We start from the raw sequence: 24,773 nt of genomic DNA, 5'->3' as shown, positions 1-24,773 counted from the left end.
GGCAAGTTAACCTGGAGGATGAATTCGTAGAGTTCATTAGGGATTGTTTCTTAGATCAGTATTTGCACAACCTACCCAGGAACAGGCTATTTTAGATCTAGTACTGTACAATGAGGCAGGATTAATAATCAATTAATCCGATGATTAAGGGTCCTATAGGGAGTAGTGATCACAACATGGTGGAATTTCAAATTCAGGTTGGTGGAGAGAAACTTGGAAAATTGATAATGAAAATAAATTGACATAACATGTGGAAACTCCTGCTGTGTTTGCCTTTGTAAGATATTTAAAAGGAGAGAGTAGACACTGATCACTCCATCCTGAACCATGTAGCTGACCCACTCTTTCTCCCATTCAATTTCCTTATTTTTCGATGTGTTTCAATCACTTGCAGGAACTGTAAGGAGAAGCTGGAACAACTGAAAGCAGCCAGGAAGGAGAAGGCGATACAGTGCGAGAAACTACAGCATGAACTTGACGAACGAGATAGCCAGCAGCACCAGCCATCCAAACACAGTGAGGTATTGTTGGGTTTAGTGTACGCTTATGAGAAAGCTGTATACCTACTCAATGTTACTCAAAGGCAGTCATTATCTCATCTGTAGACTGAGGGCCAAAACCCATTCTAACCTGAAATGTCCCTGAGTGAGCTGACCCATGGCAACTGGAGTACAGTTATCCCTACACACAGGATATCAGCCAGAATTCCCAATCACTATCTGGTGATGCCCTCCTGGAAAATGGGAGTTTCAGTTAAGATAAGACTAGGTTCAGGGATGCTGCCTTTTATGGTTGATTAGCTTGCCAGAGCTTACAATCGAAGCACTTGCAGTTGGACAAGCTGCTGAGGTCAGCCAGTGCCTTTGAAATCATTGCCAAGAAGTTCAGACCTTAAGTCAAGGAGGGGAGTGATGTAACATAGCAAACACAATGGCCAGTTGGCACACAGTAAGTTCCACACACAGCAGTATCATGGTGAGCATATCCTCTCTTTCTGTGATATTGCTTGATGGATAAATGTTGACAGATGCTGGATAGAATCCCTTTTTTTTAAAAATGCAACTGTTGGTTTGTTATCATCCACCTCGCCCTAACATTGCAGCTGAAAGACAGCACGCCTAGCTGGACACAGCACTCCCTCAGTGCTCTACTGGAGAATGAGCCTTCATTTGTGTGTTCAAGTCTCTGGAGTGAGGCTTGAACCTGTGCACTTGGAGCTGGGCATGCTACTAATTGAGCTATCGCTGATGTGGCATTAGTCCTGGATATTCTAAACCTTATCTATTCAATAACCCAGCATTTATAGGACTCCTCTCGTGCGTGACACACACACACAATAATGTTGTATGAGCGATCAGTGGCAGAGAGATACTGAAGAAAAGTAGGGGTTGACATTGTCATCATATACCAGGCTACCGCTGGGCATGAAATCTTGAATGTCTATGACACCCTGGGTTCAGATTAAGGTTGGTTTTCCTCCAGCAACTTAGTGAACATTATGGAAATACTCTGATCCGGAATGTACATTCACTCGATAAAAAGATTGCTACTTTCAGTGCGGTGTTTTTGGTGCATTAAGGACTGTGCCAATTCAAGATGGTGGCTCACCACCCCTTCTGTAGGGCAATTAGGAATGCCAGCCCTGCCAGTGGCACCCACTTCCCATAAATGGATACCAGTTAAAAAAAATGATAAAGTGAATGTATGATGATGCAGGGAGTCAAAATGAGTTTTACATTTTTGTTGGCACCTTGACAGAATCAGAAGCAGTGTAACACAGAGAGTCCTCAGGGTCCATGCCCAGCATAGTATTCCAGACTGTGCCAGGATGGCATTCTGCAGTTGCCCCTCAATAAGCTCCTGCTGTGAGAATGAGAAATGCGACGTTCAGCTCCGCTCATATAAAACCCTGACAGCAAGCATTTCAGCAGGAGGTCATCATGTCTGACTGAGCTGCATTTGCAACCAGGACCAAGAGGAAAAGAATTGAACTTTCTTTGGGCAACAATCCCAGGGGAATGGGTGGAACACTCACCCAATTTCACTCTGTGATGACTTTAAATAGAGTTTACAATTAGGTTGGGGTGTGGCAGGATTGGGGGGGCCTCATTTTGTGGTGCAGCGGTCATGTCCCTATCACTGGACCTGAAGATGCAGGTTCAAATCCCACCAATACCAGAGATCCACTCAGGTTGATTAAATAGCTACATATAACTACAATGGGATGAGATATAAAACCAGAGCTCCACATAAGATCCTTAGCTTCCCCAATGGGAGAGTTCAGTCAGAATTGTCTCCAGCTAAGTCACTCATTAACATGCAACATCATCCAGGCTCACCCACCATTGATTTTAAGTTGTGAACGCTTTTCCTGAGTTAAATGAAAGGTGAATTTTGTAATAGCAAATTCTTATGATCCCATATCCAAAGACAGAATGTATATTTCACATGCGGTACAGAGGAGGGATTGGGCTGATGGCAAAACCTGGAGCAGAATACCAACACAGTGGAAATTCCCACCCCTCCCATCACTTTAAGCTCCATTGGTGAATATCAGAACAGCTCTGTCCTGCCAATCTCAATATAGTGGAGTGAAGCCACAGCCAAATGGATCATGCAGATTTCTGCAGCCATGTGTTGCTTGCAGATGTTAAAGTGACTTTCCTTTTATAATTTATAAAACTTTGCAATATGCTACATGCTACAAGTCTTGGAAGTCATACATGGAAAAAGCAAAAAGCACTCTGTCCATTGATGGTGTATTGAGTGGATGCGCTTTGCTGCAGTCTGACAGAGGACTTTCGTTCTACTGTCAGCATGTTGTTTCTTAGCCCAATGCTGGGTATTTTTGGAGCCTGTTGTTGTGGTGCTTTTTAGCTTTTATGGCAACATGCACCTGAAGACATAGCCACATTGGGATCACATAGAGTACTTTTGCCTGCAGTTACCGGGAATGGAAAAACTGTCACAACAGAACAAAATCATAGGGGCCTTCAAAAAGGAATACATTATTCGTGAAACTTTCCTGAACACTCACACTGTCAACTTATTATCTCGCAACATCTTAGGGGTGTGCTGAATTATAGTGAGGCCCCATACCCAGGAAGTCTCAAACCTCACCGTTTTGCAGGAGGGCACACTCACAGTTTTAAATGGGTCCATCCTAATTCCTGGTATTGTTTTCTTATTGGCCCTTTTCTTAGGCTCCCTGATCCTGTCCCATGCTCTCTGATGAAGGGTCTAGGCCCGAAACGTCAGCTTTTGTGCTCCTGAGATGCTGCTGGGCCTGCTGTGTTCATCCAGCCTCACAATTTGTTATCTATGCCCTGTACTTGTTGTTTTTGTTCCATGATGGGATCTACTCTTCCATTTATGGAGGGAAACCAACAATCATAGGAATGGTGCAGATCAACTGAAAATGTATCATTCATCTTCCACCATTAATGTGAGTCTCCCTAACACTTGGCCTTTGACCTTATGAAATCCAGCACATGATCCAATCAGATGACGTGTAGGTTCCCCCCTCAGTTACAATGAGCACAAATATTCTACTCCCTTTAAAAAAGGGTTACGACAGCTAAATTTGCCTGACTCAAACAAGAGTGAGACGTATCAACTATGAAATGAAATTTTGTGACCTTTTCATGACAAATCTTCAATGTGGTATATTGACGTAACTCAGGCTAATGTGGTGTGTAGCATTTCTAACCACATTACCCAATTTACAATATTTTCGTGATGACTGGAACGTTACCAAATATGTCTGCATGCATCCAAAGTCTTCACTCCTCTCAGCTTTAAGCATCATTTGTTCAGCTTTAACACAAATACACGATGTATTGCAGTATAGCAATTGTTCATAACAAAACAGTCATTTATAAGTCCTCCACTCTCACTACAATTTGCTCCATTTGTCTGAATGTTAACCACTACTGAATGGGAAAATGGTTGTGGAACTTTCCTCAAAGATTGATAAATGCTTTGAATCTAAATCTATCAATGATCTGCTTAAACGTTCGGCTTTCGGAAAGCACACATTACTGTTCAGCCAATGCATCATCCACTGCTAAACTGAGATCCCTACAGACCATGGAGAGACCACTTCAATCCTCAGTCAGTGACCCATTCTCAGATGGGCCACCATTACCTGAGAAGGTGGGGTTTGCGTGGACAAAGAACCAATTAGCCTTGGTGTCTGTGGACTTGGGAGGTCAACGGACACTGTCCAATTGTCAATGAACAAATTCCCTTGGCAGCCCTGTATCTAGTTGTTTGCCCGGCTGGAAATTGAATACCAGGCTTGTCGGTGGCACAGTCCCTGGACAAACAGCCTAGCGAAGTTCATGATAGAGGGGGTCAGTCAGCCCATCAGGTCTGCACCAACCTTCTGAGGAGCATCCCACCCAGACTCACTACCCTGATCCTGCATTTGGCACATCTAATCCACCATAACCTGCACATCGTTGGACCGTGGGAGGAAACCAGAGCACCCGGAGGAAACCCACACAAATCGAGGGCAAATGTGCGAACTCCTCAAAGACAGTTGCCCGAGGCTGGAGTCGAACCCAGGCCCAGCATTGTGAGGCAGCAGTGCAGACCACTGTGCTACCAGTGACAAAACTGTAGAGTTCCAGTGTGGTCTCACCCAGGCAAGAGCAGGCACCAGTGGAGAATATAGCAGAACTGTCAGAGGAATAAAGTAATTTCCTTTTTCTTTTCAAATTCAACTGATAACCATCAAACTGTGCATCTCTGAGAGTCCTCGTGTGAACAGGATCTGGCTGATGGTGAAAGAGCTTCAAAAGCTGACTGTATTATAATGTTTTGTCAAGGCAGTTGTGATATACAGTCTTGACTACAAATGATAGAACCATGGGATTGGAACCACATAGAGAAACGCTTCAGATCTCTGTTATCTGCACAATCTCTGTCTCTAATCCCCATCAAGGAGAGGAATTGCTCATTTTCAAACATTCAGTATCTATGTGTGAGAATTCTGCCCTGTCTATAATAGCTGTTCATCCCTACTTTCTGAGCAGGTGATATATAACTGAACGATTTGCGAGGGCACTTACAGAGGGCTTTTCACTGTTGACTGCGTTGATGTAGGGCTGAAGTTCTACATAGGCCAGACCAGGTAAAGGTAATATATTGGACATTGGCAAATCTGCTGGATTGCTGGGCAGATCTAACCACTTCACCAGGACCTTACTGATAGTGGATTTTTAACTTCGGATTTGCTGAACAGAATTCAAATTCTCAAACAATCATGGTGAGATTTGCATTCAAATTCTCTTGATCATTGGTCCAGCTGTCTATGTGTTTACCTCTTTGCTGGGAGCTCTGAGTGTATTGTACCACTGCTGTAGAATGTCCAGCATGGGACGTGTGGACAGGTTGATATGCAGATCTGAGCTGAATCGGGTTGAAAGCTACAATCAGCTATGATGTTATTGAATTGCAGAGTGAGCTTGAGAGCCAAGTGGCTTCGTCCTGTTCCTAACTCGCATGTTTGTAAATTATTCCCCCAATCTCCGCGCTGATGTTAAAAATACTCAGGGTCTGCTGTTTTGAATTCTGCCACTTCAGCAATGGCATACACATTGTCCAGGAGCCCATGTCCCGATTGAGATGTTAGAATAATGGAATCAATTTCTTGCCACAGAAGCCCGTCTTCTAAGGGCAGTTGAAAATATTCCCAAAGAAAGTACCCATCAAAAGCTGAGGTAAGGGGAAAAGCCGGATGATTTTGTAGGTTTCTACCTTGGAAAAGAGAGGAAAGACTGACTTTTTATGATTTACATTTGCGGACGCAAAGATGAGTCTGATTATTGTGCTAACATTGGATTTCACAAAATCTGATCCCAGAGTCATTAACCACTAATCTGAAACTTGCAACTATTAATGCAACAGTGCTAACTCACATTTCTAGCAATTTTTGATTGGCCTGTTCGGATGTATTGTTTGAGACATGCAGGACTTGCTTGTTATACTGAGATTTTCACACCTTGACTGTTCTTGCGCCAGTACAGCCTGAATCTAACTCAGCCTTGACTGAAGCCAGGCCAACCCAACAGTGTAGTGACAGTGTTTCCTGCACCCAGGGTCTTGTGTCTCAACTTGGAATGTGTGCTGTTACTGGGATTCCAAGGAAGGAGAGAGTTCAGGGCAGGAACTGAAGCACCCACTCTGGGCTGAGTGTATCCTCCAAGGCAGGGAACTGAGGAAGGGGGTAGGACAGTTTTCGGGTACTGAACCCGACCCCAGAGGGATTAAGGCTCATCTGTGGGGATTTTCACCGCGGAGGAAGTTGATGTGTAGACGGTTTCCACGTGGCAGGCAGCCGGGGTCAGGATGAGCAAACAGAGCCTTCCAGCTTGATGCCAGAGGAGAGGGTGAGAAATTGAGAGAGTGCCTCACATGGTGTCCTCTCTCTAACCTTCTTTTTAAGACTCCAGATGAAAAACAGATTCGGCAACCAGGTTGTGGACAAAGAGAGTGGGATGGAATCCCACTACAAGCAGGCCTTTGGTTATACCCACATCCAGGCCCACAGGCCCATCCAGATTATGGCCCAGCACCAAGCCTTAGTACCCACCGGCTGGACCACATGCTCCACCACGTCAGGGAGCCCCCACCCCTTCCAGGGCCCTGAACAGAGCAGCTGGTGAGAATAATTGACTGTGGTCTGACCCAAGGGTTCTTAGCCCCTGCCAGTTTAAATCACACATTGACAAAAATGCCCACTGCCAGGAAGGAGCTCAGAAAACTGGTATACTGGGCAGCATCCAGTCTCCATTCTCAGTCTGGCAAGGACTGAAACTTCAGCTTCATTCCCTTATTGCAGATAAAAGTAGGCAGGAAACCAGCCTGGAATGTGGGAAATGCTCAGCAGGTCATGGAGTCATAGAGAGATGTACAGCACGAAAACAGACCCTTCAGTCCAACTCGTCCATGCTGACCAGGTATCCTAGATAAATCTAGCGCCATTTGCTAGCATTTGGCCCATATCCCTCTAAACCCTTCCTATCCATACACCCATCCATATGCCTTCTAAATGTTGTAAGTGTACCAGCTTCCACCACTTCCTCTGGCAGCTCATTCCATACCTTCTGTGTGAAAATGTCACCCCTCAGTTCCATTTTAAATCTTTCCTCTCTCCCTTAAACCTACACCCTTTAGTTTTGGACTCCCGCACCCCAGGGAAAAGGCCTTGTCAATTTACCCTATCCATGCCTCTCATAATTTTATAATCTTCGATAAGGTCACCCCTCAGCCTCTGATGCTCCAGGGAAAACAACCCCAGTCTATTCAGCCTCTCCCTTTAGCTCAAACCCTCCACCCCTGGCAACATCCTCATAAATCTTTCAAGTTTCACGACATTCTTTCTGTAGCAAGATGACCAAAATTGAACACAGTATTCCAGAAGTGGCCTAACCAATGTCCTCTACAGCCACAACATGACCTCCCAACTCCTGTACTCAATGCACCTACCAATAAAGGCAAGCATACCAAACACCGCCTTCACTATCCCATCTACCTGCCACTCCACTTTCAAGGAACAATGAACCTGCACTCCAATGTCTCTGTGTTCAGTAACACTCCCCAAGACCTTACCACTCGATGTATTAAGTCCTGCTCTGATTTGCCTTTCCAAAATGCAGCACCTCACATTTATCTAAATTAAACTCCATCTGCCAGTCCTGGTGCACTGGCCCATCTGGTCAAGATCTCGTTGTACTCAGGTAACCTTCTTCGCTGTCCACTACACCTCCAATTTTAGTGTCATCTGCAAACTTACCAACCGTACCTTGTATGTTCACATTCAAACCATTTATATATTCAGACCCAGCATCAATCCTTGTGGCACACCACTGTCACAGGTTTCAAGTCTGAAAAGCAACCCTCCACTACCATGCTGTCTTCTACCTTTGAGGCAGTTCTGTATCCAAATGGCTAGTTCTCCTGTATTCCATGTGATCTATCTTCACTAACCGTTTAGCACGAGGAACCTGGTCTAATGCCTTACTGAAGTCCATATATATCACGGCCACCACTCTCCCCTCATCAATCCTTTTCGTTATTTCTTCAAAAAACTCAATCAAGTTGGTGAGACATGACTTCCCATGCACAAGGCCATCTGGCAGCACCTGTGAAGGGAAGAAGAGATTTAACATCTTTTGGGACAGCCAGAAATGTTCACTCGGGTTCTCTCTGCTAGTACGGGCCTAACCTGCTGAGTTCTTACAGCTCCACTTTCAGATTTCACCTGTAACAGTCTGTTCAGCTTTTAGGAGCGTTGTGAACAGTTGTGCCATGGGAGAGGCATTTCAAGCAAAGAAACCACCTTTTCAGGGTGCATTTCAAAGTTTCCTGCTCGGAAGCTGTTAAAATGCAGCCCTGCTTTCTCAAATGTATCAGTCTAGACACTCTCATTAATGCAACAGCAGGAAAGCATCCAAGCAAGGCAAACTCACTCATGCTGAGGTCTTTATTATGTCTTTTTAGAAATTGGCTCACATATCATGATCTGCCCAAGGGGAGAAATTGGCTGAGATTAGTCTCAGCAGCCTTCTGCTGCTCAGTTATTATTCCTGGAGCTGAAATAAATGGCTTATTCCCTTTCTCTGCTGTTGCTTTTACACGTCTAACATGAACCACCTTTAGCTAGGTAGGTGCGGTATGGAATAGATCTTGAAGCTGGGTATGTGCACTTTGCTAATGACCAGGGGCCATGCCGTCAGAGGGCACTCACTGGCCACAAGGTGTTCACAACATGCATGCAGTGGGTGCTCCACTCTGGGACAAAGTTCCAGATCTAAATATCCCGGAGCGGGAGCGCAGTCCCCATGGCCAACGCTTTGGATGACCAGGTTGCAGTCTGGGCACGATAACCCCCTCCCCATCTGGGAGAAGGACGCCACATAAGAGGAGAAGCCTGTAAGTGGGGTCTGGTGCGAAGAAGGGACTATTGGAGGAGTTGGGAGGGAAAAGGTAACTGTGAGGGTATGGAAGAGAGGAAAGCTGCAAGGAGAATGGGGAAAGGCAGAGTCTGCACAGGGGTGGGGGGAGTGACAGGGAGGCTGTGGTTGCCCCTCATGGTGTTTTGGGTTGGTCCACAGACTGATTTAAACATCTCTTAGGAGCTTCTTACATTGCCTGTAGCAGCTGTAACCAGGTGAGATTCTATCTCCAGCACAATCCCCTTGTCAATTTAGATGTCCCTCAGTTAAAGTTGAAGGGTGCTATATGCTTAACAATCGGCCAGGCGAGCGAGCCAAGTCCGAGAAACAGATTGTGTTTATCGCTCGCCAGACCATGTATCTCCATGTCGTTTTCATCAACCAGTGCCTGTTTGTCCTGGTGCTGTGTCTGGCAACCTTGTGGGAAGTTTCCTGTGCAGCAGCTTTAAAGTCAATTCTTGAGCTTGGGCTGGAAATGGAAGTTCAGCTTTGAATGAATGAATAGGGGCGGTCTATGGCAGCGATAGACTCTTGGAGTCATAGAGCATGGAAACAGACCCTTCGTTCCAACCAGTCCATGCTGACCATGTTCCCAAACTGAACTAGTCCCACCTGCCAGCACTTGGCCCATGTCCCTCCGAACCTATTCATGAATCTGTCCAAATGTCTTTTAAACGACATAACTATATATCTACATCCACCAATTCCTCTAGCAGTCCATTCCACACAGGAACCACTCTCTGTGTAAAAAAAAAATTACCCCCATGTCCACTTTAAATCTTTCTCCACTCATGACAACACTGTGCAGCATGTCCTTTAGGTCACATTGGCACACTAAGATGTGTGGTACCAGGTGCCAGTGTACAGAGCAGGAATGTGATCTTAAAGCAGCCTTCTTGATGAAAGAAAATGGTGGCTGTGGCTGGCAGCGTTTTCTGCACAGGCTTCCTCAAGTCGATACTCATTTTCATTGCAGTTTCCAACTCCGTGGTTTTCAGGCGCTCATGTGCCAGGGAGTTATAAACAACGCTGGCGTTGAAATCGCCAAGGATGAGGAGGAGCATTCTAAATGAGTTTGGAGACTTGTGTAGAACATAATCTTTGTCATCTGAGTTAGTGTTCAGGGTCAGAATGTAAACAGAGAGGAGTGTTGTACTTGCTGGTATTGAGGGGAGCAGTGCAGGGATGTGGTACATTGAGAATGGTTGACTGAAAGTTTAGTGATAATCATCTCCTCTGCCATGAAGCAAACACTGAGAAGGCATTTTGAGGGAGGGTCACTGGACCCAACACGTTAACTCTGTTTTTTCCTTCACAGATGCTGCTGAGCTTTTCCAGCAACTTTGTTTTTGTTTCTGATTTACATCATCTGCAGTTCTTTTGGTTTTTACTGTGAAGGCGTTGTTCAGCTTGAGGTCCTCCTGACCAGTAGAGGGCACAGCAGACATTGCGTTCCATCATTAGGTCTTGTTCCAAGAAGTGGCCCTCACTCAGGCCATGCTGCCTCGAAATTGAGTCTATCAATGACGGGCCAGCAGGCCTGAGCATCATAGAGGGCAACTGTTGTCACCAGAATTTCACGTTCCAGCAAGCACGGGTCAGAACGTTTGCTCTTTCCTTCTTTTGTAATGGAGTTTGGAGCTCAACTCTTCTTCTCTGTCGCAGTTTGGCCACATGCTGAGATGCCCGCTGATTGCCTCAAGCCAACTGGGTGGTGGGAAGGCAGTTATTTACTTAGGCCATTTTTTTCTTGGCTCCTCTCCAATTCAGGGGTAGACCCTGCAGTCCTTCTGTAGGGCTGTTGGGTCAACCAGGGTGTGGTCACCCATGTGATGATGTTGTCTTTTGATCATCATCTGGCACGCCATTTCCACCCATTTGCCAATGCTACATTACCTGCTAGTTGACTTTCATTTGGAAGCTGGACTTATTAATTTTTCCTGCAATGTGGAGCCATTTGCTGTGACTGACCCCACCCTTTAAACCTGTCATGGTCCAGTGAACTAGGATGGCAGGCGCAAAGTCTCCAAGTCATAGTTTCTGGGTTTCCCCTCTCCCCAGAAGGTCGCTGACCAAAGCTTGACCAAATCTTTCTTCCCTTGCTGTTTTATTCTTGTCTGATGTACTAATAACCTTCATCTAGACAGTATGGTCCAGAATATGATTGTCAGTTGGTACACTTGCCATCCTTCCACCTTGACTGATATTCTTGCCTATGAAGACATCGGCCCAGATAGTGTCAAGTTCATTATTTCTCCCCTCACTACTTGTTGCCCATCAGCTGGGATACTGGGCCTGGCTGTGGCCATTGGAGAGACCAATGAGAGATGGGTCTAGCTCAGGGCCAGTGACTCCTGTCCATCCTACAGGTGACTGGAGTACCAGGGTACTACCCCTCTCTCAACAGGCCATATATCCCTTTACTTACGTAAATAAAGGCCTGAGCTTGTTTGATACCCTTACCACTAAAACAGAGACTGTACGTCAAACGTATTTCATCTGTTATATGGTGCATTAGAATGGTCCTGAGGTTCTGAGTTAAGCAAGCCCTCTCTTTGACCTGCACTACATTCCTGGCTCTCCCTAGGAATCCTAGTCTTTGTCTTCACTGCCTCATTTAGGGGTCCACCCCACATGTTGATCACTGTGCGCTGACACTCATTCTAAAACTGCCATGTGTTATTAGACTGACATTACTCTTACATTCGACTGTTGGGTCAAATTTCTACTCTCTTTCTCTCCTCCTTTGATTTTGCCGAGGTGACCTGAACTTTGACTTTTTACCTCATTCCCAAGTCTCAGTAAATCTTCCACCTTTAGTAAACATACTTAAATCTCTAGGAACTACACCCAAATCACTATAACTACCGAGCCCTGGACACTCATTACTCGATATCTACATTTTATTTCCCAAGAGCATCCCGAAGCCCCATTAGCTCCAAAATAATAACTATGCTTTACACCATAGCACCCGGTTTATAGATATAACTAATCAAGCTGTTCAGATATGTTATGACACATCTCTGGAGCAGTTAGGACTTGAATCCAAGCCTTCTTGATTAAAGGTGGGGGCACTACCATTGCACTAGAAGGGCCCTTAGCATCCACTTCATTCTGGTTTGAAAATAACTAATTAAACTAAATCGCACCAAATTAACCAAATTTAAAGTTAAGAGCTACATAAAGGAACACCATATCTGGATCAAAAGTGTGACGGAAACTTTAAATTAAAATCTTATTATGAGAGGAAGTAATGCATTCCAGACCCCAGAATCCCCAATAATCATGGGAGACCTCAAGCTTACCAGTAGAAGCACTCAGTTTATATGAGTACAATAAATACCTGTGGTAGACTTTGAGGGTATCACTGGTTTTTTTTCTCTCTCTCCTCAATTAAGATGCTCTCCAAAACTTTTTTAAAAATTCTATCGCAGCATGTTGGTTTCATTGGCTGGGCCAGCATTTATTGCCCATTCTGACTCCCGAAGAAAGAGATGGTGAGCTGCTTTGTCTCTTTGTGGTTGAGTGACTTGTTCCATTATTTCTTAATGTGATTTGGAGTAGCATGGTGGCTCATACTGCCAGGGACCTGGGTTCAATTCCACCCTGAGGTAAGTGTATGTTCTCCCTGTGTCTGCGTGGGTTTTCTCCCACTGTCCAAAGGTATGCCATCCAGGTGGATTAGCTGTGGGCAATGCAGGGGTTAGATAGGGTACTGAGTCCGGGTGGGATGCTCTTCAGAGGGTCTGTGTGGATTTGATGGTCTGTGGTCTACTCCCATACTATAGGATTCAATGACTTGGTGTCAGATTTTACCAGGTAAGCCCCTGTGAACCTTGAGGTGTATTCCTAAGATATAGTGGCTATAGAAATGCACATTGATGTTTAGGTCTCCTGTCTGGCCTAGCAATAGCTGAGGAAAAGCTAAAAGCTTTGGCGAAGGAAGGGAGGGGAGAATTAATGTTGCTCATTTGATGCACTGAACTGGTGGAATTTATTTTATTCTTGAGTCTGTCTTCCGTGCGGCTGGCAGCTAATTCCATCAGTGAAATTAAAGTGCCAATCTCAGGATGTGTGACAGCACATGTGATGGAAGAGAGAGAGAGAGAGAGAGAGAGAGAGAGAGAGAGAGAAAGAGAGAAATCCTTGCAGTGCCAACAGAATTCATTGCCTTTTGAAAACGTAGGTGAGTAACTGCTCAGTGTCATACATGGAAGTGTGCATTCTCCCCTCAATCTAAATTCTGTCAGATTCTGAGAAGCTGGGGGTGGAACCTCCCCTATTCTGTGGCTCTGTTCTGAATTAATGCATCCCACACAACCAAAGGGTCGGATAATATAAATGGTTGGAACTCTATAAGCCCTGGTTGTACGTGAATAATGGAGAGATAGGGAGACATCCTTCAGTAGCCCTGAAGCAGGCATTATCCTCACTGATTAACTGAAATAATTGTGAAGGGTGGAATCATGAATTGTACCGAAAAGCAACCCTGCTGCATAAAAACAGAGATTATCAGGCAGGGAAAGAAAACATATTTTCGTTCTGCATTAGACTACAGCTTGGTGGTCCTTTGTAAATCCGATGGATTGGATGCTTTGAGATTCATGCTGCAATGTCCCCACTGTCTCTGTTTCTCTGACCCCAGCACTGGCCTTCCACCCTCTGTTTATAAATGGCTTCCTGGCCCTGCTAATTGCAGCAGCTCTGCCTCTCCCCTTCCAATTTGTGATCGAATGTGTAAAGGAACTGGTGAATTAAGCTTCACAAAGACGAGAGTGAGAGCTGCTGCTTGAACAGATAATAGTGCCCGTGAGAGTGAGGGACGTGCTGAGAGTGTTTTATTACCCGTGCGGTGAGGTCTGTGTAAAAATGCAGAGTTAAGACTCTCACTGGAGCTTTATAATCCTGTCGTTCCTCAATGCTACTGTAAAACTACCAGCTGCCAGCCAGTGTTATCTGCCCATCCATTTTTTTCTCCCTTTTCCTAAAAGTGACACTTTCTGGTCTATGAGAGATAATGGGAACTGCAGATGCTGGAGATTCCAAGATAATAAAATGTGAGGCTGGATGAACACAGCAGGCCAAGCAGCATCTCAGGAGCACAAAAGCTGACGTTTCGGGCCTAGACCCTTCATCAGAGAGCCTGATGAAGGGTCTAGGCCCGAAACGTCAGCTTTTGTGCTCCTGAGATGCTGCTTGGCCTGCTGTGTTCATCCAGCCTCACATTTTACTTTCTGGTCTATGGTTTTTTGGCTTGATTGATGACCCTGTACCTAGTAAAATAGTGATTTGCCCCAGAATGTTGGGGGGCTGGGGACAACACCCCTAATCTTTACCTCACTTGTGCATTTGATGGAGTCCTTTGGTACAGAATTAGGCCATTTGACCGATATGTTCTGTGCAAGCTTTCCTGCTCTGTGTGACCCATCGCCATTGGGAATGAGAAACATAGCACATTCCCTGACCATATCTCTACTCCAGCAGTTCTGCCCTTCTGATAGAGTTAAATAAGTTATCCAACGAAAGCGACGGTTTTTAGCTCCTTTGTCATTATGTCCCTGAAATTTTTTTCAGTTATTTGAACCTCTACACTGCAATCAGATGTCATTAACTCAGACAGTCCTCTTTTCTTCCTGAGAATTAATCTTCAAAACCAAACAAATAAGGTCTGCCAGCTTAGTAAGGATGAAACCTTGTTGCCAAGGGGTACACTTTCAAGTCTCATTTCTTTGTCTCTCTGTTGTTTAGATCTCCATCAGTGACTGTCACAATTCAGTGCAAAAGATAACGTGTCGATCTTTCTTGTTCAAATGTATCATTCCAGGATAAAGTGCACTCTGAGGTTGTGAGGCTTGCAGCACAGTGCAAAGGTCACCGACACGAGGAGGTCATTCAGCGACAGCGCGAGGCACTGGCCGAGTTACGAGCTAGGGTGAAGGTGCTGGAACAGACTCCCACTTCTCGTAAGGGCCCACTTACTGATCAAAGTTTCATCTCTAGCGCCTGTTCAGCAATATTCACCCAGCAGTTCAGTACCGCACTCCACAGAGTCACCTTTGGCCTTTCACCCTCGACCTTCCTTCCATCACCTTAGGCCTGTTTTCAGTGATCCTGGAGCCACCCGTCTTTACCCTTGATCAACTGAAATGATATCAACATGCCGGAGACAACAGGTTGTCACCCTGGGCCATTAGGTTTCTTCCTGTCTCCACAGGTATTTCCCAGCCTACCAAGTATTTTCAGCACTTTCAGATTTCTAATGTTTGCAGGATTCTTGATCTTCAAACAGTGCAATCTAGATCTACCAACCCCTCCCCTCCCACCCACCTTGACATCAGTAAGCTCTCCCACACCGTCACAGGCGTTACTGCTTCCTTGCCACCCCCAACCCACTTCATGGTTGGATTCCCCACTATTCTGCCAGGGTCCTCATATAGCTTTCCATGTCAGAGGTCAGCCTGTGCCCTTCGCTCTGGGGAAGGATTGCTTGTCCCCACAGTATCGCACTTTCTGGCTGTCAGAACCAACACTTCACAATGTCAGATAGCATCAGGGGAGCAGGAAAGTTGACGTTTCGGTTCACACTGTGTTATTCCAGATTCTCCAGCATCGGCAGTTCCTACTATCTTTACTTCACAACGTCAGGGTGAGTGAATCTGCTGGTGCCTTTTTCACGGTCCCTGCTTGAATTAAGCAGAACCCAATAAATTGTAGAAGGACAATCATGAAGGGAGGAGGTGGTGTGGTGATGACATCGCTGACCTAGCAATCCAGGAGTAGTTGAGGGTTGGTTAGCTCAGTATCAGACGGCTGCTGACTGATGCAGAGTGACAGCATGGGTTCAATTCCCACACTGGCTGATGTTACCACAAAGGACTCTCCTTCGCAACCATTCCCTTTGCATGAGGCTTGGTGACCCTCAGGTTAAACTCTTTGCCAGTCATCTCTCTCTACTTGGACTATGGCATTTTCCTCTGATCCGGAACGCCAGGCTAATGGCCTGGGACAGGGGTTCAAATCCTCCAGGTGAAAATTGAATTCAGTAAAAAATAAACAGTCCTGTGACAATCATGTAACTACCATTGATTGCCATCAAAAGCTCATTTGGTTCACTCATGCCCTTTAGGAAAGGCAGTCTGTCAATTAGGCAATCTTACCTGGTCTGGCCTACATGTGACTCCAGACCCACAGCAATGCAGTTGACTCTTAACTGCTGTCTGTAGGAGTGGATAATAAACACAGGCCTAGCCAGTGACACCCACATCCCATGAGTGAGGTTTAAAACAAAACAATTATATGTCACCTTTCACAACCTTGGGATATCTCAAAACATCTTGCAGCCAGTGAAGAGCTTGTTGAGTAGTCGTCGGTTGTTGTCATTTAGGAGGGAGCTGTGATAAAGATCAAAACATACAGTGACTGACACACAAAAACTTTGTTGAACATCCAACATAATCTCCATAGCAGGTGTCAAACCTGAGCTCCACAGCAGGTAGCAAGCACAAATATAAACCCACAATTCACCATAGCCTGCCACCAATCTCAATGCCCCTGTATCCCTGTGCTACCTGGCTACTTTGCAGCCCATTCTGAGAGCCAGCGAAATTATAATGAAAGAAAAAAAACAATCTTGGGCCACATACTCCTCAAGTGTGTCAGTTTTGCTTTAGAAAATGCTGTTTTCTGTTAGATAGGTGTTGAAGAAGTTTGGAAAGCTTAACAGAACTGATGGTAAACACCTCTGAGCCTGTTAATAAGTGTCTTTCAGCCTGGTGATTTCCCAAGTCGCCAATGTGCAGCCCCCCTCCCCCATTAATGCCCCAAAGCTGAGACTCACCTCCAGCTTTGACACCCACGAGCTGGTACCTTCAGGGGAGAGGGAGACAATTGAGGATAGAAAATGAATTGAGTCAATAATGGAAAGCAATCAAGGAACCCATGTTTATTCCATTGGGCAGACCGCAGATGATGAGTCTTCTGGCAAGGGATGTTAGCAGGGAAGGCGCTGGAATACAACTCATACAGAGCATCCATTGTCACTGAGCAGTGCAATTTGTAGCTAGGAAAGCAGAGAGCTGCAACCATGGACTGACATTCAGAGCACAGTGCAATTTGCCCTTGACATTCAAACCTGTGAGCTGTCCCATGTTCAGTATTTTCTCCATTTGCTAACTCCCATGGAAGCTATTGTCGTTTAACTACATCTGCAGGAAAAAGGCTCGCTATTCCCTCAGTTTTACTCGAGAGTGTTCGCTATTGTATTGAATGTTGGGATGGTTCTGCCTCCATTTCCATGGTTTTGTTTCACTTTCCAGGGAAAAGGAAGAAAAACCTGAATCAACATGTCAGGCAATTTGTTATCACTCAGATGATTCAATACTTTTCCTGTTTGTGGGACTATATATCACAGACCATGATGATGTAGAGGCTGAATGTTTTTACATCGTGAGAAATCACTTGCTCAGTTAATGAACTTAATTTTCCTCCATAGCCAGTGACTCAGTTTGTTTTACATTTATATTTTGAGTGTGCCACAGGCAGACAGTGACCAAAGATTCAGCATCTGGAATAGTCCACAGTTGTGATTCCAGGTACCTCAAAAGAATATAAGAATTGAGACACTTATGGCCCATATTATTGAGGACAATGCAATTAGATCTTACTCTACACCCTGTGCCATGCTGTGCATGCTGTGGGAGTGTTTGACAAGGATTGTTGAGAGGCAGCTTTTCTCTATATTCAATCCAAGCTGGTCTCTACTTGACCTGCACTACCGCTTCAGAAGCAATAAAGTACAATTTTCATCACTTGATTTACAATCACATCTTTAGAAGCTTGGACAACCCACAGAAATGTTTTTAACAAGATACTTTCCTGACTTTCCACAGCCTGCAACTCTTTATCAGCTCTTTCAAACAAGTTCTGACATCTGACTCTGCATTTTTAATTTGAGCTTGTCAATGATTTACTCATTTCTCTTGGGCCTGTCAGTATAGCCCTCGTGTTATTAAGCAGTGTCAGTCCACAGTGCCTGCTGTACAGTACAGACACCTCAGCCCAATCAGTGTTAGTTTCACACCATTTACTGCAGTGTCTGTTTGAGGGAAACCCCTCAGCTGATAGCTGCACTGTTCCCTCTTACTCTGAAACCCCTCCAGCTGCCAGTCTCTCTCTCTTTCCCTGACAGCTTGCTTTCTTCAAAGCCCCGCTACGGTGACCTTCAGTTTGTTCTCTCCTCCAGTTCTTTTCAAGCTTCTCCCCCTCCTTGCTGGACCCAAATCCATGGATTCTAGGTACACCCCAGCACATCACTCATTTGGCCTTTATTCTGAGGTGATTCTAGACCAGGATGATGAGTCAGCTGTTTGACCATGGGGAGTTCTGCAGCCCATTCACTCACCACAACCCCATTTTCAAATACCGAGAGTGGAAACCCCTAAGTGATATATGCCAGCAACCCATTCCCCACCCCTCTCAAAATCCTGACGCTAGGACCTACTTGCCTACTGTCCCCAAGCTGAGGTCGGATCTCTTGAGGAGCAATCCTATGATGCACGTCCCTATAGAGCTCAATTAGGTACAGGTAAATCCGTAGAGTCTTCTTGGGAGACTCCATTTATCTTGAGCATGTGGTGTCAAAGGCCTTGAATAAATATTCCAAAAGAAGTATTCATCAGGAAAATTATCGGTTTCAAATCCTGAGGTTCAGGGTTGCTTCCTGAATTGATGAAAGATTAAGATTTTCTCTGCTCTCACCATGACTTTATTCTCTGAGGGACTTGGCCACTTGCTTGGCTGAGGGGGGAGGTGATGAACGGGATGTTGTCAACTCCATTGTTAACTCACGGTGGTCAAAGGCCTGGACACCATTTTGAAATGGCACCTGGGCGGGGACCCACTGCCTGCAAACCAGCAGCACCGTCTGCCTCCTGCTGAGAGGAGTTTGAATTCAAACTGCTGCCACCCACCCCCTGCTTTGCCATCCTCGAGTGACTGGAGTGCAAGCTATCACCCCACCCCACTCCCAGGGTCACCTTTGGCCTTCCACCCTCGGCCTTCCTTCCATCACCTTAGGCCTGTTTTCAGTGATCCTTGTGCCACCCGTCTTCACCCTTGATCAACTGAAATAATATCAACATGCTGGAGACAACAGATTGTCACCCTGGGCCATTAGATTTGTTCCTGTCTCCACAGGTACTTCCCAGCCGACCAATTATTTTCAGCATTTTCAGATTTCTAATGTTTGCAGGATTCTTGATCCTTGAGCAATACAATCTAGATCTACAACCCCACCCACCTTGACATCAATAAGCCCTCCCACCACACCCTGGCCCTGCCAACCTTTATCCTCCAATGCTGCCCCATCACCTTTGACCTTTTCCTGGTTTTCCTCGACCCTCCCAGCCTCATCATTGACCATTCTTCATCACCCATTCTGTTGCGCTTGTGCTGCCTTCCATAGAGCTTAACCTTCCCACTGTCATCCAGCTCCCTCCCACAGTCACCCCCTCCCTACTGAGCCTCACCACAACTCAAATCCCTTCCATGTGCATTATTACCTTGACATCCCGATACAGCCCCCCCATGGAGCTCAGTGCGGTAGGTCAACTCTACCTCCCCTGGCCCAACGAAGCTCTGTATACATGAAAAGCACATCAACTTCACTCAAGAGTCTCCCTCATCTCAACTAGTCACCTTGAACCAGTCATGAATCCATGTCTTTTGATTGCTTCATTGCTAAGATATAGTTTTATCTGGCGATCATATATTTTAATGTGTATGACATGCAAATGGTTTTGAAACAAAATAAACTGAAAATAAAATGTCACTTGCTGATGGGAGGTGCATCCTGCTCATCACCAGTGTATATCCCAACTTCCATCCCGTATCAGAAAATGGACTAATGTCTCCCGTGCAGTTAGACAAGCCCTAGTGAGCTTCATTTAATTCTGCCCTGCGTATTCCCCTGTCTCTGTTTCTGAAAATAGGTGTCTCTCTGCAGCTGTCTCTCAAAAATGCTTGTCTTAGTCTCTGTCTAAATATTTCCATTTCTGCCTGTCTCTTTTTAAATAAATGTGTCTCCATCTCTGATCTCCTCACGCTCTGTCAGACACAGAAAGGAGTGAAAAATAGTCTTTTCCTGTGGGCTCTCCCTCCATAATTGTGGGACAAAAGATGAAGTGTAAGCTGTTGCTGTTCCCCTGTGTCTAGCCTTACTCCCTGTTTTCACCTGCTGTTTTTCGCTCTGTATCTGTGTGCTGCTCTTTATCTGCATTATTTCCCTCCCATTATTAATTTCTCTCACTTTTTTTGCTCTCTTCCTCTGCCGTTTTCTCCTCCTGTCCTCGCTATGTCCCTGTGTTGCCCTTCTTGCACTGTGACCATTTAAAGGAAATATTTACTCTCAAGACATTTTGAGCCTCCCTTTTTCAAGGGGGTGTACTCAGCTCAAGAGGATCAGGAAAGAATCCATTGTAATTTTCAGAGGGGGCTGATTGTGCTCTAACTGTGAGGAAAGGCACAGTGACTCAGTGATTAGCACTGCACCAGCACCATCTTCAATTCCAGTCTCAGGGGACCGTCTGTGTGGAGTTCACACATTCTCTCCATGTCTGTGTGGGTTTCCTCCGAGTGCTCCAGTTTCCTCCCACAGTCCAAAGACGTGCAGGTTGGGTGGATTGGCCATGCTAAATTGCCGGTAGTGTTCAGGGATGTGCAGGCAGCCTTGGGAAATGCAGAGTTACAGCAATAGGGTAGGGGGCTGGGTCTGGCTGGGATGCTGTTCAGAGGGTCAGTATGGATTCAATGGGCCAAACGGCCTGCTTCTACACTGTAATAGGTTCTACGCTTCCCTAAAGGCATGAGGGCTTGTTTAGATTCCTAGCCAAAGGTTTAATTTCGGGGTGGGAGGGGAGAATGGTGATAAGAAAACAGCTTTGGGTCCTACATTTTAGATTTCATTTGAACTTTGATCTTGGCAGGAGTCAGCCAGGAGCAGGCCTCCCAACACCTGACGATTCTGAAGAAGGAGCTGACAGACCTGCAGTCCCAGCGTGCACTCAGTGGGTGTGAATCCTTCAGCAACTCCTCTCACAGTAATAATTCAGCGAAACTGGTAATGTTTGCAAAATGTTTGCAGTTTGCCGCGCTGGGTGGTTGCCATCAAACTCCCCGATGCCCCAGCCTGTTCATTCAAAAGATCTAATTAACTTCACATAATAAGTGCACTCATTTACTTAAGTAATTGATTTTTCTCACAAGGGATGCTTAGTTATAGCAAAGTAGCAGAAGGGAACTTAAGTCAGCAATGAGATTCTGCCAGCATTGGGAAAAAAAACTCTTTGTAAAGTAAATGCTTTGAATGCTTCCCCCTGAAGTCCCCAGCATCACAGATGACAGCCTTCAAGTCAATTTGATTCACCCTATGTGATATTGAGAAATGGCTGAAGGCACTGGATACTGCAAAGTCTGTGGAGTCTGATAACATCCCAGCAATAGTAGCGAAAACATGTGCTCCAGACCTACACCTGCCTCTAGATAAGTTGTGCCAGTACACTTACAAAACTGGCACCTGCCCAGCATTGTGGAAAATTGCCCGGGGTTTGTCCCATCTGTCCGCAAATGGCAGGACAAATGGAACCTGACTAACCACCAACACATCGGCCTACTCTCAATCTTCACTACAGTGACAGAACGTGCTATCAAACACTGAGTCCTCAACAATCACCTGCTCATGGCACTCAGTTTGGGTTCTGCAAGGACCATACAACTCCTAATCTTGCTCCAATTGTGGACAAAAATGTAGAACTCCAGAGGGGAAGTGAGAGTGACTACCCCGAACGTCAAGGCAGCTAGGCAATGATCATCACCAACAAGAGATTCTAAGCATTGCCCCTTAACATTCAATGGCATTCGCATTGCTGAGTAGCCCACTACTATTATGCTTCTTACAGGAGGAGAGCACTGGTAATCAGGCCTAACTACTTGACAAGCCATCCCAACAATATAAATGTGTCATCTAAACACCAAAATAGTCAATTTGCTCCACACACCGGAAAAAGAACTAGCCTAAACCTGATTTCAAGAAGCTTGTTACGGACTGGCTCTTCCTCGGAATAATTACATCCTCACCAGAAATGAAGTGCGCTGATATACACTTAAATGATTCAAACCAAACCCCGAGTTCAGCAAAGATTTTAGAGAACACCTAGTTGATGTATTCACTGAGGGAACAAAAATGTGTGGTCTTGTGGTAGGAGATCAAGATTACTCAAAGACTAGGAAAAGATCTCAATGGCAACATGACTCATTTCCAATGATTTTGCACCAGACAGTGGCTCAAATAATGCATTCCCATTTTATCGCATTGGCAACATGCATGAGATGCCAATGTATTTTGATATGCCCAGCTTCTGAACTGTGTGGTAGAAAAATTCAAAAAATGGTTTGAGTAAAAACTGGAGGACATGACATGATTCACCAGTGCTGGTCTGCATGGCTGTCAGAACAAAATTAAAGCTTGTGGTAATTTTCAAATCTAAAACCACGCAAGTGCCCTGCAGCAATTTTTGTACATGTCCATGACAGTGGTTAAATGGACAAGGATAAAGTAAAGGTGTGGATCGATGATGTGTGGAATAATGTCCAAGTGGCCTGTTCAAAGAACACAGGTTGTCAGTGTGGTGTATATTCAGATTCCATCAAATTGATGAGATCAAGAGGCATCTGTTCAGAATTAAGACCCATCTTACGGGTTGTGGGGGTAGGGGTTTGAAACATCTTCTTTCAACCTTCCAAAGGGTGCCTCAACAAGACATTCAAATATCACGCTCAAGTCAAATGGAATTAGTGAATGGTTAAACTGTGGAAATGTACACATCGCCTTTTTGCTGATTTGGGTAGCTTCTGATGCACTTTGTGGTTTTCTGTGTGTTGGCCAGTGTGACATATACCCCAGAGACTTGAGTTCTTGTTGAGACAGATGTCTTGAACTTTATTTACAACACTATTTGCAAGACTACAGCATCATAGACTTACACATAAGGATTGGTGCTGGGTTCGCTGCATTTTGTTGTTTATGTAAGTAATTTTGATGTGCACATACAAAGAATGGTTAGTAAGTTTGTAGATGATGCCAAAATTGGAGATGTTGTGGACAGCGAAGAAGGTTACCTCAGAATACAACAGGACCTTGATCAGATGGGCCAATGGGCCGAGGAATGGCAAATGGAATTTAATTTAGATCAATGTGAGGTGCTGCATTTTGGAATGGCAAATTAGGACAGGGCTTATATGCTTAATGGTAAGGTGTTAGGAAGTATTGCTGAACAAAGAGAGCTTGGAGTGCAGGTTCATAATTCCTTAAAAATGGAGTCGCAGGCAGTTAGGATAGTGAAGGAAGTGTTTGGTACGCTTGCCTTGATTGGTCAGTGCATTGAGTATAGGAGTTGGGAGGTCATGTTGTGACTGTGCAGGATGTTGGTCAGGCCACTTTTGGAAAACCGCATGTAATTCTGGTCTCCCTCGTGAAACTTAAAAGGATTCAGAAAAGATCTACAAGGATGTTGCTAGGGCTGAAGGGCTTGAGCTATAGGGAGAGGCTCAATAGGCTGAGGGCTATTTTCCCTGGAGCGTTGGAGGCTGAGTTGTGACCTTATAGAGGTTTATAAATCATGAGGGGCATGGATAGGGTAAATAAACAAGGTATTTTCCCTAGGGTGGTGTGAGTCCAAAACCAGAAGTATGGAGTATAAGGTGAGAAGGGAGAGATTTAAAAGGGACCTAAGGGGAAACTTTTTCATGCAGAGGGTGGTGCATGTATGGAATGAGTTGCCAGAGGAAGTGGTGGACACTGGCACAATTATAACATTTAAAAGGCATCTGGATGGGTATATGAATTGGAAGGGTTTAGTGGGATATTGGCCAAATTCTGGCAAATGGGACGAGATTAATTTAGGATATCTGGTAGACATGGACAAGTTGGACTGAAGGGTTTGTTTCTGTGCTGTATATCTCTATGAGTGTATAAATATGATTACATATGTATAGCTAACTGACTACACTGATTACACAGACAGAATGATTGAAGGTTGAGGCAGATGTCTTTAGATCTTAATGTCATAGGTCATGAGTTCATCTAACTAATTAAAAGCACAGGCTATGCCATGATACAACATGCTCCCCACGCACCCCTCCCCAACACCACTTTGCCTTCAAAGAATGAGAATCCTTATTCCAATAAATATATGCAAGGATACATTTGATATAATTTGATTTATTGTCATCATGTGTACCTAAGTACAGTGAGAAGCTTTGTCTTGCAAGCAGGACAAGCAGTTCTAGAGTAAGAGATAATGGGAACTGCAGATGCTGGAGATTCCAAGATGATGAAGGGTCTAGGCCCGAAACGTCAGCTTTTGTGCTCCTGAGATGCTGCTTGGCCTGCTGTGTTCATCCAGCCTCACATTTTATTATCTCAGTTCTAGAGTAAAGAAGGTTATACAGATTATAGGATGCTTAGACAGAGTGAGGCATACAGATTACACTGCTCAGGAGGTACATGAGGAAAGATCAACATTACAAGTTCAACGTTTTTTGAAGTTAGAGAGTCTATTCATCAGTCTAGTGATGGCAGGGAAGGAGCTGTTCTTGAACCTTTTTGTACATGTGTTCAAGCTTCTGTATCTTCTGCCTGATGGAAGAGGTTGTAGAAGATCATTACCGGGGTCGGAGGGTCTTTGATGATGTTGGCAGCCCTTTCATGGCAACGAGAAGTCTAAATGGTCCAGAAATGGAAGGGTGACTTCCATG

General features: G+C 45.0%; 1 protein-coding gene across 1 annotated transcript in view; it reads left to right on the top strand.

Annotated features, from left to right (window-relative positions):
* fhad1 (forkhead-associated (FHA) phosphopeptide binding domain 1) overlaps window positions 1-24,773 on the top strand; it is a 131,719-nt gene that overhangs the window by 75,698 nt on the left and 31,248 nt on the right. Inside the window, exons 23-25 of the mRNA XM_059638058.1 lie at window positions 395-521; window positions 14,788-14,926; window positions 20,945-21,078. Of these exons, the coding sequence (XP_059494041.1) occupies window positions 395-521; window positions 14,788-14,926; window positions 20,945-21,078 (400 nt within the window). The remainder of the gene's footprint in view (window positions 1-394; window positions 522-14,787; window positions 14,927-20,944; window positions 21,079-24,773) is intronic.

The sequence above is a fragment of the Stegostoma tigrinum genome, chromosome 28 (assembly GCF_030684315.1).
Source record: "Stegostoma tigrinum isolate sSteTig4 chromosome 28, sSteTig4.hap1, whole genome shotgun sequence".
Lineage (NCBI taxonomy): Eukaryota > Metazoa > Chordata > Chondrichthyes > Orectolobiformes > Stegostomatidae > Stegostoma > Stegostoma tigrinum.
Note: the sequence above shows the minus strand (reverse complement) of the source record. Positions and strands in the feature narration are given on the sequence as shown.